The sequence below is a fragment of the Pseudoliparis swirei genome, chromosome 14 (genome assembly GCF_029220125.1).
Source record: "Pseudoliparis swirei isolate HS2019 ecotype Mariana Trench chromosome 14, NWPU_hadal_v1, whole genome shotgun sequence".
Taxonomy (NCBI): Eukaryota; Metazoa; Chordata; class Actinopteri; order Perciformes; family Liparidae; genus Pseudoliparis; species Pseudoliparis swirei.
This window is the reverse complement of record NC_079401.1, coordinates 9,743,912-9,762,134: the sequence shown is the minus strand read 5'-3', so window position 1 is coordinate 9,762,134 and position 18,223 is coordinate 9,743,912. Positions and strand designations below refer to the sequence as shown.

General features: G+C 42.9%; 1 protein-coding gene across 1 annotated transcript in view; it reads right to left on the bottom strand.

The window, feature by feature from the left end:
• Nucleotides 1–18,223, bottom strand: part of LOC130204709 (dystrophin-like) — a 320,570-nt gene that overhangs the window by 207,042 nt on the left and 95,305 nt on the right. Inside the window, 1 exon segment of the mRNA XM_056431663.1 lies at nucleotides 13,923–13,984. Coding sequence (XP_056287638.1) covers nucleotides 13,923–13,984 — 62 coding nt within the window.

Genomic DNA, 18,223 nt, shown 5'->3' with positions numbered 1-18,223 from the left:
GCATGCTAGCTTATAGAGTAGGTCTGCTGACCGCAGAACTAGCTCAGATAAGTCGCCACCCTAGTCTTCAGGGGCATTCCCGGCCCTGCCACCTTTTCAGTCTCCCCTCCAGAGACTATCTGAGGGGTTACCATCTTACGACAGATCACCGAACCCCGGCGTCCATGCAGCAGGATATGGCCAAATGTGGCCTTCGGCCCATGCCATCCATTGAGCTGACTATCGCATCCATCGGTTTTTCCCCAAGGGGACTCCGAGGCCGGATGACCGGTGCCCTCGAGCCCAGTCGGTTCTCAGGTGACCATTTTACCGTGCTTACTACACGGCAACCCCCCCTCCTATGTCATACTTGACTACAGCCTCAGTGATGCTTCGCTGCAGGCATGTGCACTTACGTCAAGAGAACCTGGGCGCCTAATGCTCTCCAGGGTTCAGACCAGCTGTTTGGCCGGCGCAGGCACCCTTGTCGGAGGCATGTAGGAACAACCTCCCTACTGTCCCAGTGAAATCAGGGGACCTGCTCTACAGGCGCAGCAGCGCACGGTGCAAGCCGGTTAGACCAGGCAGCAGTTATCTGGTCTTCGCAGGACCGTGTCCACACCCCGCAGACTCGGGGGCGCCACGTCTTGACTTTCTCAGGCTGAGCCCAGCAGACATCCTTCGTGTGGTCTCCAGAGGAGATCGGCTCATGTCTGTCGACTTAAGGGAGGCCTTTTGTCAGGTTCCTAGAATGCTTCAGACGGTTGCTCTGTTATGCTTTCCAAAGCCGTTATTCCCAGGCTTCTTCCATGTGGACTTCCCCAGGAGTTTCTACAAAAGGCGTTACTGCCACCCTGCAATCACCAGGGCGTGAGGAAACTGCCATCCTGGACGATCTGGCTGATATGTGCGCCATACCCATTTAGGGCCACACAGTGCATTACTTGCACTCTCTCACGCCGCCCGGTTGGGCCTTCGTGAACAAACTGTCTGAGCCATTCTCAGAGCATAACCTTTATTGGTGTAGCTCTAGATGCAGCCACTAAGCGGGCCTGGCCGTCACTCAGACAGGTGGACAGCATCCTCTGCAGCCTTCCCCTCTCTGAGGGTAAATTGACAGCTGCATCAGCTGTCTTACACTCTTTCTCACGCTGCCCGGTTGGGCCTTCGTGAACATAAAGAGTTTTCTGAGCCATTCTCGGAGCATAACCTTCATTGGTATAGCTCTAGATGCAGCCACTAAGTGGGCCTGCCCGTCACTCAAGCAGGTAGGTACTCTCTGAGGGGGCAGGCAGTGGTCTTTTATCCCTTTTTTCCTTGCCTGTCGGGCAAATGCTTGGGCTGCTGTCGCGGCGCCCTTCGCATGGAGGGCCTAACAGCCTTCGCCAGGGGCCACAGGCACAAGATGGGGGCACAGTGGTGCCTCAGCTCTATCCCGTGAGGGTGAGAGCATACCCGTCAGAGGGTATCCCCAGGAAGGGTCCGCCCCACGGAAGGTCGCCACAGCAGACTCCGCCTCTCAGTGGGGCGCAGTCTGGCGGTACAGGACTTCCAGAGGACAGTCTATTCGCGACACTTGGGTCTGGAGCCACAGGCCATGCACCCAGTGCTCAAACAGTTCCTGCCATACTTGGGAGGGAATATGTACTTGTTGGGCGAGACATCGCCTCAACCACGTGTTGGCTTGAACCTCCAGGGGCCTCTAGGGCTGCAGAGCTGCTACGGAGCTCCCGTGCCCTTCTGATTTTTCTTACTCCGGTAACCCTTCACCTGACCAATTGTCGGGCGGGGTATCGACCAGGAGAACGGAACCAGGGCGTTCCCCACATTTCCGCTGATCTTGCCAACTACTCGGGGTCTTCAACAGGGCCACCGAATTTTGCTGGTGGCCCCCTTGCGTCCAGCCAGGACTTGGTTCCCCTGGCTGCACAGACTTCGCTGTGAGACGCCACGGTGCCTCGCTGACATGCGGGACCCTAGCACAGCTAGATGCTGGGACCTGCCATCCCGATCCCGGCCGTGCCCAACAAAGGGCTTGGCCGCAGGAGAGCAGAAGCAGCTGAACAGGATCAGTCCAAAGGACTATTCTAAACGCCAGAGTGCTATCCGCCTACAAGACATGTGCAGACCGAAGCCGCTTCCCGACCAGCGGACGGAGGGACCCAGTACGGTGCCTCGTCCTGAGGGCCTACATAGCTGCCATTTCAGGGCAGCATGCTAAAGCCGACAATGATGCGGAACAGCCACAAGCTGGTGTCCCTCTTCATAAGGAGGGCCTCAGTGACTATCCCCTGAGCCCCCCCCCCCCCCCCGAGGGCTCCTCCAGGGGACTTGCCCGGGGTACTGGACACCCTGTGCTCGCCTCCTTGAACCCTTGGCAGAGGCAGAGCTGTGGTTGCTGTCGGCAAAGACCTTTCATCCTTGCCATAACTGCGGCAGAGCAAGTAGGCAAGCTACACGCCCTGTCGGTCAATGAGCCTTGTCTGAGGGGAACTCAGATGGCTCGGGTGTCACACTGCGGCCTAAAGCAGTGGCTTCCCCTAAAGGTGCTGGCACGCTCGGGTCTCAACCAGCCTGTCCAGCCTGCACAGCTTGACCACCATAACTAGTCAGTTAGGGTGGATCTAAGAAGGGCTATGCCACTGCAGAACAGTGCCTGTTCCACTAGATAGTGGAGGCCATTGCCTGTGCATAGGTGGTGAACGTCCGTGCTCTGCCATCCAGAGCAGGGTGTTCTACCAACGGCGTTCCCACATCACGGGTGACCCAAAGAGGTATGCCCGTAGGGAATATAGGTGCATATGTATGCAACAGCCTCAGGGGCATCGTTGCGCACATTCACCAGAGACTACAGAGTGAACGTGAACACCCTCCATGCATTGCAGGTGGTTCTCCGTCCAAATCCTCTGCTTGAGTCATATGAGGTAGTTTCCTTGGGATTCCTCGTGACTCTGTTGATATAAGTCATCCAGTGCTAAGCACCGCCTCTGGCGGTCAGGAAGGATGAAATAGAACGCAAGTTACGTATGTAACTATGGTTCTATGAATCCTGGATGACCGCCAGAGTTCTTAGTCACTCAGAATCTCGTGAGTTCGCGAGAAGATTCCGTAGAACTGATCTCGGGATGACACCGGAACTTATACCCGGTGGGCGGGTCATCCGAGGTCACGGGTGACTTTGTCGTTATTAATACTCGACCTGCTATGCGCAAGACGGAAGATATCCAGTGCTAAGCACCGCCTCTGGCGGTCATCCAGGATTCATAGAACCATAGTTACATACGTAACTTGCGTTTGTAATACGCATTATAATGCAAATCGCTATATTGTCAGATTTCTCTTTAAAAACTGGAATTTGCGCACATACCAGGAAAAGGTACAAATAAAGAATTCATTTGGATATTTTCTTTCAGTGAAAAAAAGCTATGAACAAAAATCTGAAATTTCTCTGGGCCATACGTTTAATGCTCTTTTTATGAGAGCTGGTTGGTTTCCATCTCCAGGCAGGTCACAAATGGTGCTATTCTTCAATATCTAATAACGAGGTGAAAATAACATCTTTGACAATTTGCTACAGACATCACACCTCTTCTTTGCTTTATTCTGCACTGCAGAACTCCTCTGGGGAAAACAAAAAAATGATAATAAGGCCTATTTTTCCACTCATTTCTGAAAAGATTTATGGATAAATATCCATTGGCTATCCAGCCACCACTGTAGAAGGGGTTCTTTTGATTGTATCAGATCACTGTGTGCATTATGTGTGTGTTTTTTTAATTTGAGTTAAGACTCGGAGAAGAAGTGGTGTGATGTCTGTAGCAAATTGTTAAAAAATTAATGGAAAATAATACATTGGTGCAAAAATGTAATACAGATATATTCAGAGTGCATTCTCTTGTCATTATCAATAAATAAATGAGAAACTAAATGAGAACACTTGTGAGAGGGAAAACTCTGTGAACAGTTTTCTGTTCTGTTCTGTTCTCCAAACCAGTAAAAAGAGAAAAAACACCATTAAGCTCAGAAAACAAATCAGCAGATGGGAGGGTTTTAGGATCTTAGGTTCAGTAATTGAATTTTTCAAACAGGTCATCCTGTGACTTAACTCACAAATCAAGAAGAGGAGAGATGACACAAAAGATGAGGCGTAACCTGCACAACCTCGTCAAAAGGCCAGTTAATGGAAGACAACCTTGTATTTTGGTAACTGGGAAACAGAGAGAGGCTTTCAATTCGATCACTTTCCTCCAGTCCACTGACTACTCATCTTTATTCTGGAAGTGCTTGGATTCCACTGAGATAACAGTCAACCTGACACATTTAATGGGAACATCTTCCCGTGGCAGATAAAATGGTCACTGCTATTTTTTTCCCGTGACAGGCGACCATCAGCTGTGTGACTGAAGAGATAATGGACTGTTAGCATCACATGGAGGATTTACAAAGTTATAAACACTGCTAAATTGTAGTCCACATATTTGGGCCCAAATATTCACTGAGATAACAGTAAATGTGACCCATTTAATGGGAACATCTTTCAGATAAATGGCAGCTCTGAGTCAACACCATTTTTTGTTCATGACAGGCGGACATCAGCTGCGTGACTGAAGAGCTAACGGACTGTTAGCATCACATGGAGGATTTACGCATAAACACTGCACAGTTTTATCCCACATATTAAGGCCCCAGGTCTTCTTTTAATTCAATTCATATATTGTGGAAGTTGCATTGAATAGAACTACACCAGGAACAAGGGTGAATTATGACCTCACATTCACTACAATATAACATTTAATTAAGTTGTTACAAGCTAATTGACACAACAGCCAACCCGAGGCCTGGCCGCATTCCAGATTAGGAGAACTAGGTCGCCTCTGGGAATTAAATTCTATTTTGTCTCAGTGTAGTAGTGAGATGAAAATACTTCCAATTGCACTTTCAGGTCACGCTCCTCTGCTCGATGTCCTGGGAGACGGAACATCTCTCTTCTAAACAATGAGACATCTTTTTCTTTTGTTCAAACCAAACTAAAGTTACTCCTTTTAGAACAGCAACGCAAACAGACACCTGTGGCAATCTATTATTTCAACAAAATAGCTTGATTTCTGACTCTATTGGAACACAGCAAGCTGGCATATTTAAACAATGAGCTAAAAACGACTGTGAGTCCACTTGCTTCCACTAAAATGCCAAATGAAATTGTTGAATCATTGGTGGAAGTGCTTTTTATCATAATGCAGGTACTTGTTAGGGGGATGAAGAATGAATACACTACTTTAAAGACAACAAATTAACTGACATCAGATTCATTGACAAAATAATTTGAAGAACCTATTATGGAATCGGAGATAGAGGAGATCATTTCATAAAAAAGTACAAAGTTCGAGGCTCTGATGGCTTTGTAAAATAACCCTAGAAAAGCTATAAATAGTATTGACGATTGATTAAAACCAGTATCAATATCATGAATCTAGTTCTAACTGGATTCATTAATGGAAGATACTACGGTGACAATATCCTCCGGCTACTAAACTTAATAACTCGCAATGCAGAAAGCAGGAAACAATTATTCATTCACTGGACGGAAAAAGCCAAATTACTAATTCAAAAACAAAATAAATTTAAATATCGTCCCAACATTACACTCAAATCTACAGGCATCGGCTAAAATAAATGGATAGAGTTTAGAAGCTGTTCCATGACAATGTGGAAATATATATATTCCCCACCACTGCAAAAACGGTTTGGTGTCAACTATAAGCAGATAATTAGAAGTGTGTAATGTAATATGTATGGTTGAACAGTGTTTCCTCTACGAGGACGCAGGTGAATGTCGTGTCCAGGTTGTTGGACAAATTACCATAATGCCACAGAATGAAGCCAAGTCAACGTGTTTTGAAAGTGTAAAGGCTGTACTAATGGAAGTAATCAGGACAAATTATTGAGATTAGGAGTAAATTGAAATTCTTCTTGCACCTGTCTTGACTCGACTTGATTTGGACTAAACTTCAGAGATCGCACAAGGTCGAATGTATATATATATATATATCCGGTTTGTTTCTGAGCCCCTTGAAACATGTCAATAGGTCATGTAATACGTTACACCAAAAATTAAACCTAGAAGCTACCAAAAATGTGTAACTGGCGGTGGCCTTAAAAGAAGGTTTCAGACTTCAACTCTGCTGATGTTCTGGATTAAAATCCAGGAAGAATATCCTGAGATTGCCAAAAAAGCACTGAAACCCTGTCTCCATTTCCAACATCCTGTCTTTGTGAAGCAGGTTTTCTGCAGTGATAGCGATCAGAACTAATTTATGGAGTAGACTGGACATGAATAACAGACTTCGGGTGTCAAGGCTTCCACTAATTTGGCATGTTAGTGTCTAGCTAACAAACTAAATGTTCCCAGCGGCCATAAAATGCAATGCAATACAAATTACCTCAGAAATAGCAAAGAAAGTTATATACTGTTATTCATATTATCAAACTAATGCAATTAAAAGTGTTTCCTAAAAGTTACACAGTAACAATCTCTGTTATATAATTTCCCTTACAGGAAATACTGGCCAACATTCTGTATGGCAGGTTTAACGTGACCCATTTCAGTTATATTCTTACTAAATAATCTGCATAATCCTTTATGAAACCCAGTCAAACAAAGTGTTTGAAACATTTTCCACACAGAAATTCCCACAAGTATTTTGGTCTCCTCATTAAACATGAAACATCATCAGTGACAACCGCGTTGGAGGTTGATGTCACTGATTGCTCACAGGAAACAGTTAGGCCATCATGGGTAAACGACAGGAGGCCTGTACATTTATTTTTGACATATGGAGTTTAAAATAAATATCTAAAAAGATGAACCCGTGTTTAACTTGTGAACCCTTTTAGGTAATGATTCTCTGACTTTGATTCTGGTTCCTTGAAGAGGGACAGCTCTCTAGTAGATATGAATATGTCATGCCAAGGTAACACAAACACAACGATTCTTCAGGTATATACACTAAAGAAAATACACTCACTATGTTCCATTTCTGGCAATAGATCCCCCTGAATGCTACCAACTGGTCCGTTAACTAAAAACCCAATACTTTCATGCAGTACAACTTAAATTAGCATTTAGATTTAAAGTTTTGAGTAAGTCCTAGCAGCGTGTATCACTCAACAGAGTGTGTGCTAAGTTGTTGACATGGATCACCAGAGCAAATGATCAACTGTGGACACGTGGATTACAGCATTCCTTGGCACAGGTAAACGGTCCAACAGAACAACTTGACCAAAACTATGCATTTACTTAACGCTGAAGTTACCCTGAGTGAGAAAAAAATATATACTGTTCTGACTGATGTGTGTATCATCATTTGTCTTCTATGAGCTGGATCAAGAAACACTGTGTGTGTGTGTGTGTGTGCGTGCGTGCGTGTGTGTGTGTGTGTGACAGAGCTCATAAAGGCAGATGATGATGTATTCCTTTCCCATGAGGCTCCAACAACAAGACAGTGAACACTGGTCAGATAAAAGCTATAATGTTAGTATAGTTTACTTTAAGTTCACCCTGGTGCCTCACTCCTATGTTGCACTCTACTTTCCCTTGATGGTAATGAAGCCCTCCGTTGCATCATCCCTGGAAAAACTGTGTGTGTGTGTGTGTGTGTGTGTACGCGTGTGCTGGTATGTGAGCACGTGTGTGTGTGTGTCAACCGGTTAACTTTTGGTTTCACACTGGACACGATCACTGTCATTGTCCCTATTCATACTCCGCCACCTGTCTTGCGACTAAATATTAATACATTTTTTAAACTAATTTTCTAATTAACTAATATTGTAGTGATGGAAAATGAAGCCTCAATGTCTTTTAAAAGAACAACTTCCCCTTTGACATATGCAAACAATTCTGTTCATCATCATTCAATTCAATTCAGTTTATTTTATAGCCCAATATCACAAATTACAAATTTGCCTCAAAGGGCTTTACAATCTATACACATATCATCATCATCATCAGTGTTGCAATCCTCCTGCTGGGGACTGAGGAAGCATTTTGGACTTTATTTTCATTATAATTATAATAATAATGACACTTTCCCTACGCACCACAAAAGTTGTTCCAACTGAAAAGCATCTGTTATTCTCTGCAACTGAAAATGGCAAAATGAATTGAGTTACAAATATAACTTTAACAAAGAGGAGTTGCACTTCATAAAGTTCCACCATGACTAGATGCCAGTGTTCAATACCATTACATTCGTAACGTTTTGCCTGCGCATCCAAAGGCTCCTTGCAAGCTCCTGTTGTTACTTCTCTCGACCCATTGATTGCAACATCTTTGTCAGTATTTTCCATAAATTACCAAGACTGTGGCGTCCTATCCCGTCGTCTAATTTGTCCTGCCACAGTTCCAGAGCATCATAGCATCCCTCGCACAGACCTCGTCACTTCCTGTGCCCGGAGGGACTTTCATGAAACACAATGATCTCGAGAGGCTTTGTGTGTAACTTTTGTAAGTCATCACCATTCATATCTATAATCCTAATTGAGCCAGTGGAAACTACTTTGAATAGGTTCTGCTGACAATCAGAAACCCTATTCTCCTCATCCAAGGACATTTAACTCTACCCACCGCACATTGCTTGTGAAGCTCTATAGTAGACGGAACAATCAGCCCATTCAGTCTTATTCTCCAAGCTGTAGATTAGTTCTGATCACTCAGCTGTTGTAACTATGTGACAGCTCCTCATTTTCACAGCTGGATTCAGACTGGGTCAAAGATTCCAGAAGAAATGATGTGCGGTCAGAGTCCAGCAGAAAAGAGAGAGACTCACAGACTGAAAAGGATGTCCGGCTCTTTCCTCGTTCATGAAATGTTTCATGTACAATAAGTCGCGGTTGTACTTCTTTTATTGTAAAGATTCAACAACTTTATCCAAGCACATTTAGACGTGCTGGTAGTTGGATCTTTGGACAGAACCAGTCTATGTTTGTACTTTTTGGGTTGAACTTGGCCCTAGCTTGATATTGAACGTACAGACATGAGAGTGGTACTTACTTGTAAAATGCTACCTCAGATGTAATAATGCTGTTTCATCATGCTCAAATCTTTTTACCATTGTTTTGATTGAATCTTTGTTTCTGTGGACAGATTGGCTGACCACCATAGCAGTCACGAAACCTTTCAGGTGTGGAGTTGAGATCAAAATGAAGGTTGAGTTTTAGAAAAGGTTTGTCCAACTGGCACACACACTCTATGCCCCTGGTGGTGTTGCGGCTGCAAGATGGTCTCTGTTGAATTTACTATTAATGTGCTCTTGTCTGATTGACCTTTACTGTGAACTAAATGAAAGTTAAGCCTATAAGTTGACACTTAACTCTGCAGTGGTTCTATTTTCACTTCCTATTATGCCAAAATGTAACATGGATGATGTGAAACAAAACTAGAGCGGTGAAGGCATGTCACTAACTGTGTGACGGGCCAAAAATACCGACTGTGGCAGCGGGTTGTGTTTCGGCTCGGCTGCAGAGTGGGTGGAGCGGAGTGTGGTTCAGGGAACGGTGTTGGGACCAGGTCCAATTGGCCTCAGCTGGTGCATGATTGTTAATCAGCACCGCCATCTTTGAAATGTGAAATCCGATTAGCTGAAATTGAACTTCCTGACAGCTGACTTTGACGTATTCTCCAAAGGTCCACCTTGTTTTTAAAGGGACATACACATACATGGAACATATATCAGGTTGAATCCATAGACGCAAATCGTTTTTTCTTCTTCTAAACAACAAAAGTAAGTTCCATTTGCTGGCTGTAAAGCTATGAAGCGATTAATGTGGCTGTGTTCTTTGGCTCATATCTCTGTGATGCTTTGGTGCAGAAGGATTCTGTAAAGATATTTAGAATCTGTGTGAAGTCTTCTTGCTTTCTATTAGCCGGGGCTAATCTTTCTCTGTGTGTGTGTGTGTGTGTGTCTCCATAAAGGATCAGTGCGAACTGAGGAGTGGGGGAGTGGAGAGCAGAGGCACAGTCTGCAGTCTTAATAAAAGATATGACCAAATATCCTTCCTGTATGCTCATCTGTTGGTGCTTGGCGAAGAAACCTAACTGTGACAGCCACAAAGCTGTTGCTCCGACAACGCGAGGACTGTGTTATTATGAGTGAAGGTATTGGACACATTGAAGCTTGTATCGTCAGCATAACGAGACATATAGGGATTCAAAAAACAAGAATACTTTCATCTCATCCCACCTTTTCTTTTTTGTTCCTCAGCTTAATCGTCCTCTCCTGTTCCCTCTCTTATCCGAGCTATTCTGCAGTTTTGTAGGGCCTGAGTTCGCAGTGACATCCAGGGTGTGACATTACCGCCAGGCACTGGATAAATGCTGCGCTGCCATCTCTTTCACCCTTTCCCCCCCATTACTGGATATTTGAGGTTGATTCATTTTACAGCACAAGCCCTAAATTATCCAAAATCAGAGTACAGATGAGCTCCAACATTCCAACTATACTTGTTACTGTAAATGCAATAACAACTTTGAAACTAAAAAGCCAATGTTTAAGTAATACAGCTGTTCATCATGAACAGGATGTTAATGTATAGAAAAGTCATATTTCAATCTGCACACATCGGCAGGGACGGGATGACACTGATACTAACTGATGTCTTTGCTCTTCAATCTCTATACACTTCACGCAGGAATGCTATTTAATTTGAATTTAATTGACATCGATTTGGTTTGATATATTATTGAGTTTATATTGTGACTTCACGGTAACATTACTATTAATACTCTAGAAACAGTTAGATACATTTGAACAAATTATAATCCTGTACAGAAGTATTTAAAAAAATAATATATTAGAAAGTAATTCATTTTTGTTTTATTTGACAAACAGTCCAACATTGATGCTGGAGGGGAAATTTGAGCATCATAGTTTGAAGCTGAGAGCCGCTGTCCGAGTGTCTTTATATGTATATAGAAAGTTGGGAGTTAAAATGTGTTGTTCTTAACTGAAGCTGAACCGAGTACCAGCTGTGGTTGGTAAACAAGAAAAGGAAAAGCTCAGTGTCTTGCCCTGATGACAGATTCTCGTATTCCTGAAGCGCCTCTTTTAATGGTTTCCTGTGTAGCAAATCACACTCAGATCAGACGGGATGCTGCTTCACTGCCAGACATTTCTCACGCCGGCCGTTAACCATACCTTGCTCCTCCTGCTATAACTTACTCTACCCCCCCTCCCCCTCCTGTCCCTGTCTGAACTTTGGTTTCCCTCTCAATCATGTTCCATTGCTTGTCCACACTGCTCCTTACATCCGTTGTCTCCTTTCCTCTCACCTCTCAATTTCTCTCCTCTTATAATCATATAAATTTCTCTCCCATCTGCTGTCTCGCTACATCTTTCTCCACTGAGGCCTCTGTATGTGTGTGTGTGTGTGTGTGTGTGTGTAAGTGTCATCTATCTAGGATAGGGTACTCATTATGCTCCACTGGGTTTGGATGGATGAGAGGATAACTCTCTCTCTACTCTCTCTCCTGCCTATCTATTCCCCTCTTTCAATCTGTCTCCTTGCCTCCCACCTCCAAATGGACTGCCTCCCTCTTTCTTTTATTTAAGGTGAGAGGGAAAAGAGAAGAAATGAAAGGAAAAGAGGAAATGAGGAAAGGACAGGAAAGAGGAAGGGGAGACTGGAAAGGGGAAGAAAGGATGAAAAGGAGAGGGGCGGGTTAGGAGAAGTGCACAGACTGTATCCAAGAAGTGGACGTCGTCATCGTGACGTCACCCATTGATTTTATGGACTGCCGTTATAAAGTCCAGTGGTTTTGCATTCGCCTTTACGGCTGTCGCCCTGTTGTTATTTCTGCGACCAATGAACAGAAGTGACCATATTTGAAATATGGAGAAGTGACATAGAGCAAAGATATGTCCATCGCAGTAAGTCCGCCCTCAAACATATACCCTGCTTCATGATCTATTTGACTTTCAATGGTCCATCAGTGACTAAATGAAGACCAACAATTGACGCTGGAGATTGAGACCATGAACACGTGTTTACAATGTCTACTGAGAGAAGTAGAGTCATTTTCTATAGACTTCTATACAATCAGAGTTCTTTTTGCAAACAGACAAGGTGTCCCCTGCTGGTCAGTCGAGAGAAGGCACGTTTTAAGACGCTTCCGCATCGGCTTCACCGCAGGTCGCCGCCAGGAGGAGAGCGGCGTAGAGGGAATGAAGGCGAAGAACCCAAAGCAGAAGGCAAGGGAATAAAATTGGAAGAAAGAAAGGAAAGGTGGGAGAGGAAGAAAGGAAAGGCAAGGAGGAGATTAGAGGAAAAGAGGAGCATAGTTGAGAGAAAAGAGGAAATATAGAAGACTCCGGCACCCCGTCGGTCCCTCTCCTGGCTTTAATTAACCGGCTCGGATCAGACTGTGTTCCAATAGCTTCACTCGCACAAACGAGGACCCAATCGTACTGAATGCACACACTCGCCCAAGTCTTCATCGCCATGCCAACGGCACACCCCCTCGCCCCCTTTTATCAACTTGGGGAAAAAAGGGAATTAAAGTTGGCAGGCACAAAGTACCCACACAGTGCCAATAAACACCAAAATGTAATTAGAATGAAATGCAAAACGAGTGTGTATGTGTGTGTGGTGGGGGGGGTCAATAAGGGCCCCAGACAACAATAAAGCAACATAGAAGAAAAGAGACAACAATGTTCTGTTCACAATCCCAAATAAAGCATGTTGTACAATCACAAGAAAAAGGGAAACCTGAAAAATGTGCAACACTCTCACCAAACACATTCTCCAGAGAGAATGGATGTGGTGGGAATAGCCTGTGTGTGTGTGTGTGTGTGTGTGTGTGTGTGTGTGTGTGTGTGTGAATGTGTGTTGTGTGAGTGTGTGAATCACAGTCGTTAAAGGAAATGCCTCTGAAATTGTCCATGACTCAGAGAAAGAAACACAAAAAACAGCCCCAGATGAAAGCAGGTGGAAGACACTGCCGGAAGTAAATAAAAAATATATATTTTCCTCCTGTTTGTTTTCTTCTTTAAAAAAAAACAAAGAGGAGGAACGGGGAGTGTTCAGACAGACAGAGGAACTCACACCTGTCTCGGAAATGTCTCAAACAGCTAAAAAATGCTGGATTGGGTATCAGCGAGTACATATGCACCTATCCGATATCTAAGGATGATTTATTGTTGTTCCATAACACGGGGTTGAACAACGAAAATCTGTTGACGCCCATTCGAGATTGTAAAAACATGACAAGCAACTAAACAAAAGCGTCAACATAACCTTTTCAAAGAAAATCTGGCGAGAATAAAATACTTTTTACGTTTATTTATCGTTTACCGACAGAGAAAAAACAGCATGTGTCACAACCCAATCCGTAAAATCTGCCCCAACTGTGCTGCACATGCTCAAACTAATATATAATAAAGCATGAGGTTTATTAACAGTCTACAAGAGATCATCTCATTTTTTCCTAACAGTTAGAGTTTCCATTTTGACAATTCTAATTTTCGTTCACAGAACTGTAATTGAAAGCAAGGGTTTCTACAAGCGCCCATAGTTATCCCCAAAAATGTATTAAATGTAAATCTAAATTATCTTCAGCACAAAATCTGTGAAAGAATTTTAAACAACTTACGAGACATAATTGTGCTCGGCAATGTTTTGAGCCCTTTTACACTGTCAAGATGTATTTTAATGAATGACTTAGTTGAATAGTTTGTATTTCCGATTCATGACGAGAACAAAGTGACACACAGCTGAGCTGCTTCTGAAATTAATTAACAAATTGTGTCATTCTATTTGTTGATAATATTCAAGACTATACAATGTCAAAGGGACGACAGGAAGTTATCTAGTTGGAGACTCTGGCAGACAGGAAATAGAAGACGTGGGGATGGAGTGGACAATGGAAAGCAAGGCGGAAGCCGTCTTACCTTAGACAACTGAGAGTTTACCCATTTTGTGAAAGTCTTCTTCTGCACGACTTCTCTTTCATCTGCCGGAAGAAGAAAACACACCGTCAGGAAAAAAGACCTGTACATATTTGTGTGTGTGTACGTGTGTGTGTGTGTCAGATGAATGGCAGCGTGTAAAAACACATACAAACTAGAATGGGCACTCGGTAGAGCGCATTCCTTCGCATATCACAAGATTGGGCATTGAATTATGAACATTTTGGCATTAGTTGCATGCCAATTGGACAAAAATGTATCGTGCTATGGTAAAAAAAGAGTTTGACCTTTCCATGACCTTGACCTTTGACCCGATTGATCCCAAAATCTAATCAAATGGTCCCCGGATAATAACCAATCATCCCACCAAATTTCATGCGATTCAAGAACATTTTGACCTGTTCATGACCTTTGACCTTGACCTTTGACCCGATCGATCCCAAAATCTAGTCAATTGGTCCCGGATAATAAACAATCATCCCACCAAATTTCATGCGATTCGGTTCAATACTTTTTCAGTTCTGCGAAAGATTTTGACCTGTTCATGACCTTTGACCTTTGACCCGATCGATCCCAAAATCTAATCAACTGGTCCCCGGATAATAAACAATCATCCCACCAAATTTCATGCGATTCGGTTCAATACTTTTTGAGTTCTGCGAAAGATTTTGACCTGTTCATGACCTTTGACCTTTGACCCGATCGATCCCAAAATCTAATCAACTGGTCCCCGGATAATAAACAATCATCCCACCAAATTTCATGCGATTCGGTTCAATACTTTTTGAGTTCTGCGAATAACACGCATACAAATAAATAAATAAATAAATACACGGCGATCAAAACATAACCTTCCGGCATTTTCAATGCGAAGGTAAAGACACACTTGCAGTACAGTTGGATGAAGACCTGTACTGTATCTCTCTCAAACACACACACACACACAGTTGGTGCTCAGCATGGTAAGAGGCTCCTCTTATTTTGCTCAGGACTTAATTGCATCCTCATCACATCCATCAGCGCGCCACTTACAGGCCTTCACCGACACATCAGATGACAAACTGGAGTGAGTCTGCGCCACTCATTGCTCCCGTTAAAAACATCTCTACAGTTTAAATAAAAGCATATTTTTGCGATCCCAGTCGTGCAGGCATTTGCTACCAATCAAATGATGTCCCCTGAATGGGGTTTGATTTCTCACTTCACAGGAGGTGTTAATGCTTTATATCCAGGTGTCATTTTGGAATGGAACCCATGATTTGAAGTATTGGTAAACGAAGAAAGTCTTGGAATACATTTGGAACAAAGGAGATATTTCTACCTGTGCTCACTTCCATTCACTCCGCTGAAAAAGACTATGAGAAAATGACCCTACTTCTCACTTGATGTCATAAACAATGTAAAACCGTCTGTTCAGTTGGTGCAAAAAGACAACATGGCTGATGGCGACAATCCAAGATGGCCACGGACAAAACACAGACTTCAAAATGGCCGTTCACAAGCGAATGGACGACGTCACGGCGACGACGTCCACTTTATGATTATGAGCAAAAAGCAATAGGCAACGAGTACCTTTGTATGAAGTGTTACCAAAGTATTTAAATGATCTAATAATAGAAGACATTTCCTTCAGCCTCCACGGTAGCCTACTTTGCATGTTAGCATTTGTCACAGGCTGACTCGCTAAATTCAAAGAATTAACTGAATTACGTCTCAGTGATATTGTCCAAATGATCATAAAATATCAAGGTGACCCTGAAATTCTGTCTCTTGTGTTGTCATACTGAATGCAAAAAAACTACAGAGAAAAATCACTTTCTGATTGAACAATCTTTAACAATGGATATCCGGGACCTCTAAAGAAATTGCTGTGCGCACAGCATGCATATATTAGTTTCAAGATAATAAAAAGCTAAATCGTCATCAGACAATAGCCAATGGGGTTTCCCTGCCTGCAAAACCTGATTGGTCAATACGACAACATTGCAAAACACCCAAAAAGTCTGGTTTTCTTAAAGAGTAAAGTAGTATTGTTCATCAGTGACTGGGACCATCCGCCTAACACGTGAGTGAGAAAACACCAGTTCCTTCCCTGCTTCCGAGGACCAGGAACAGTCTTCTCTCTGAAATGTCAACTTTTCCAGGATCAAAAAAAAAGAAGCTGTGCTGTTGCAACCTGGCAGAATTTTCCAGTTACATTAGTTTTAAAAATCTGCTGGCATATTATTTATTTACTGTCGAGCATGTGATCTTTCATTAAAGTAAAAAAGGCTTTAATGATATTTACATCCAAACATTTTGTTTTAAATTGACATAAGGACCACAAGAAGCCATAGAAGGAATAGATTCAATGAGACACTGAATGATAATTCAGATGCAGATGCCTATGTAGCAGGGGCCGGATCATCCACTGCCTCGTGTGTTTCCTCTGTAGCAGAGCGGTGCAGTGTGGCCTATGACATGCATTACGATGCAAACGGCAACATGATGACTTATAGTAGCACTCCTCCCCCGCCTCTCTCATTTGTCTGGAAAGAGGGTCACTTCCCATTACTACCGATAATAAATTACACTCATCGTGAAACAGAACATCAGGTTAAATATTACACCAGCCAAGCTAACGGTACTTGTTAAGCGTGCACGCGTGTGTTTGTGTGTGTGTGTGTTGACACCAGCCAGGCATTGACTAATGGAGCTGATAATGAAACTTCTCCCTTAATTAAAAGGTCCTGCGTTGAGCAGTGCACTGTGGTGAGACACTGAACATACACACACACACGCACAAACACACATATCCAATGTGAAATAGTGGCATACTGATGCTGAACGGTGAGTATGAATGAATTAGAAGCATGCAGCACACAAGTTAATCATAACTTAATCACAAGCTATGTACATAACTTGCTGTTGGTTAAGTACATAGGTTACATAAGAAGGTTTTACATACCAAACCACAATCTCTTCCTAAACCTAACCGGCAACTGAGTTTAAAAACTATGTAAACTGATGTAGGAAGTTTATTTTGAAAAACATGTGTACTTAACTGTACATATCCTGTGAAATATAAAGTTTTATTTTGAAAAGACTGTCTACTGAACGGTACGTTTTTTTAACTGTTGTTTTATTTTGAAAATAATGTGTATGCTAAACTGTAAATTCCTTGTGATCTCTGATGTTTTATTTTGAAAAGACTATGTATGCTAAACTGTACATTTCCTGTGAACTCTGATGTTTTATTTTGAAAAGACAGTATGAATTTAACGAGCAGAACTACCGTGTTCAAAACTGATGCTAGAGGGGAACCTCCGAGCGTGATAGTTTAAGTCCAAGTGTTGGTATCTGACGAGTTTGGAGTGTGAATGTGTTGGTTTGAGAGTGAATGAGTGTGTGAGAATGACGGGGGAGGGCAGGAAGCAGTAGGCGTAGGTCTCAAAGTGAAAGAGAGGAAAGAAGTTGGAGGATCCGTCTCAAAGGCAGAAAGAGGAAAATATCTCTGACAGCAAACTTTTAAAAACACCTTTAAATGTGAGTAACAAGGAGTGCTACGGGAGTCTCCAGATGTGCCTGAACACAACGTAGCCATATAGAGCCCTTATATTGGTGAGCAGGCAGACATCGCTACGACTGATACCAACCACACTTGGAAACTCGCACCAAAAAAACCTTGATTACTAATTGGTACGATGTACAAAATACGTATTTTTTTATTTTGGGGGGAAACTGTCTTTTTAGGTTTTTGGTCTAATAATGAATCAAAAAGGTAAAACAGCTCTGAGTACATATTAACTGTTTTATAACCGATTAACCAAGGATCCAAAATCCAGCACAATAGCCACGTGCGTTCCATACATTAAAGTACATTTCATACATTTAGGGTTTTGGATTATTGTTTTTTGTTACTTTACAGACTAAACTATAATAATGTTTATCCTTTCCTCAATGTGTCTCTCAGCTGCTTTGTGAAAAGCTCTTCAAACAAACTTTTAGTTGCATCATTTAGGAGGAGTAGCAAAATAAGTTTGGTAAAAAAGCCCCAGGTGGTTTCTTTGTGAAAAGAGCCAACAGTGTCTGGAGTTGGAGTGAGGGAAATAATTACGGCAGGTGGGAGTCCTTTCCAGCAGGACTCTAACCTGCTGACTGAACATTGCCGAGGGCTTGGGAACAGATCAGCCACTGTGGCAAAGCAGTGGACAAACAGTAGATAAAACCGATCCATCCTAACTGAAACATTTAGCCAAGTAATCAATTTCAGGACTCTGAAGGATTTATTCAGAATGGTTTTG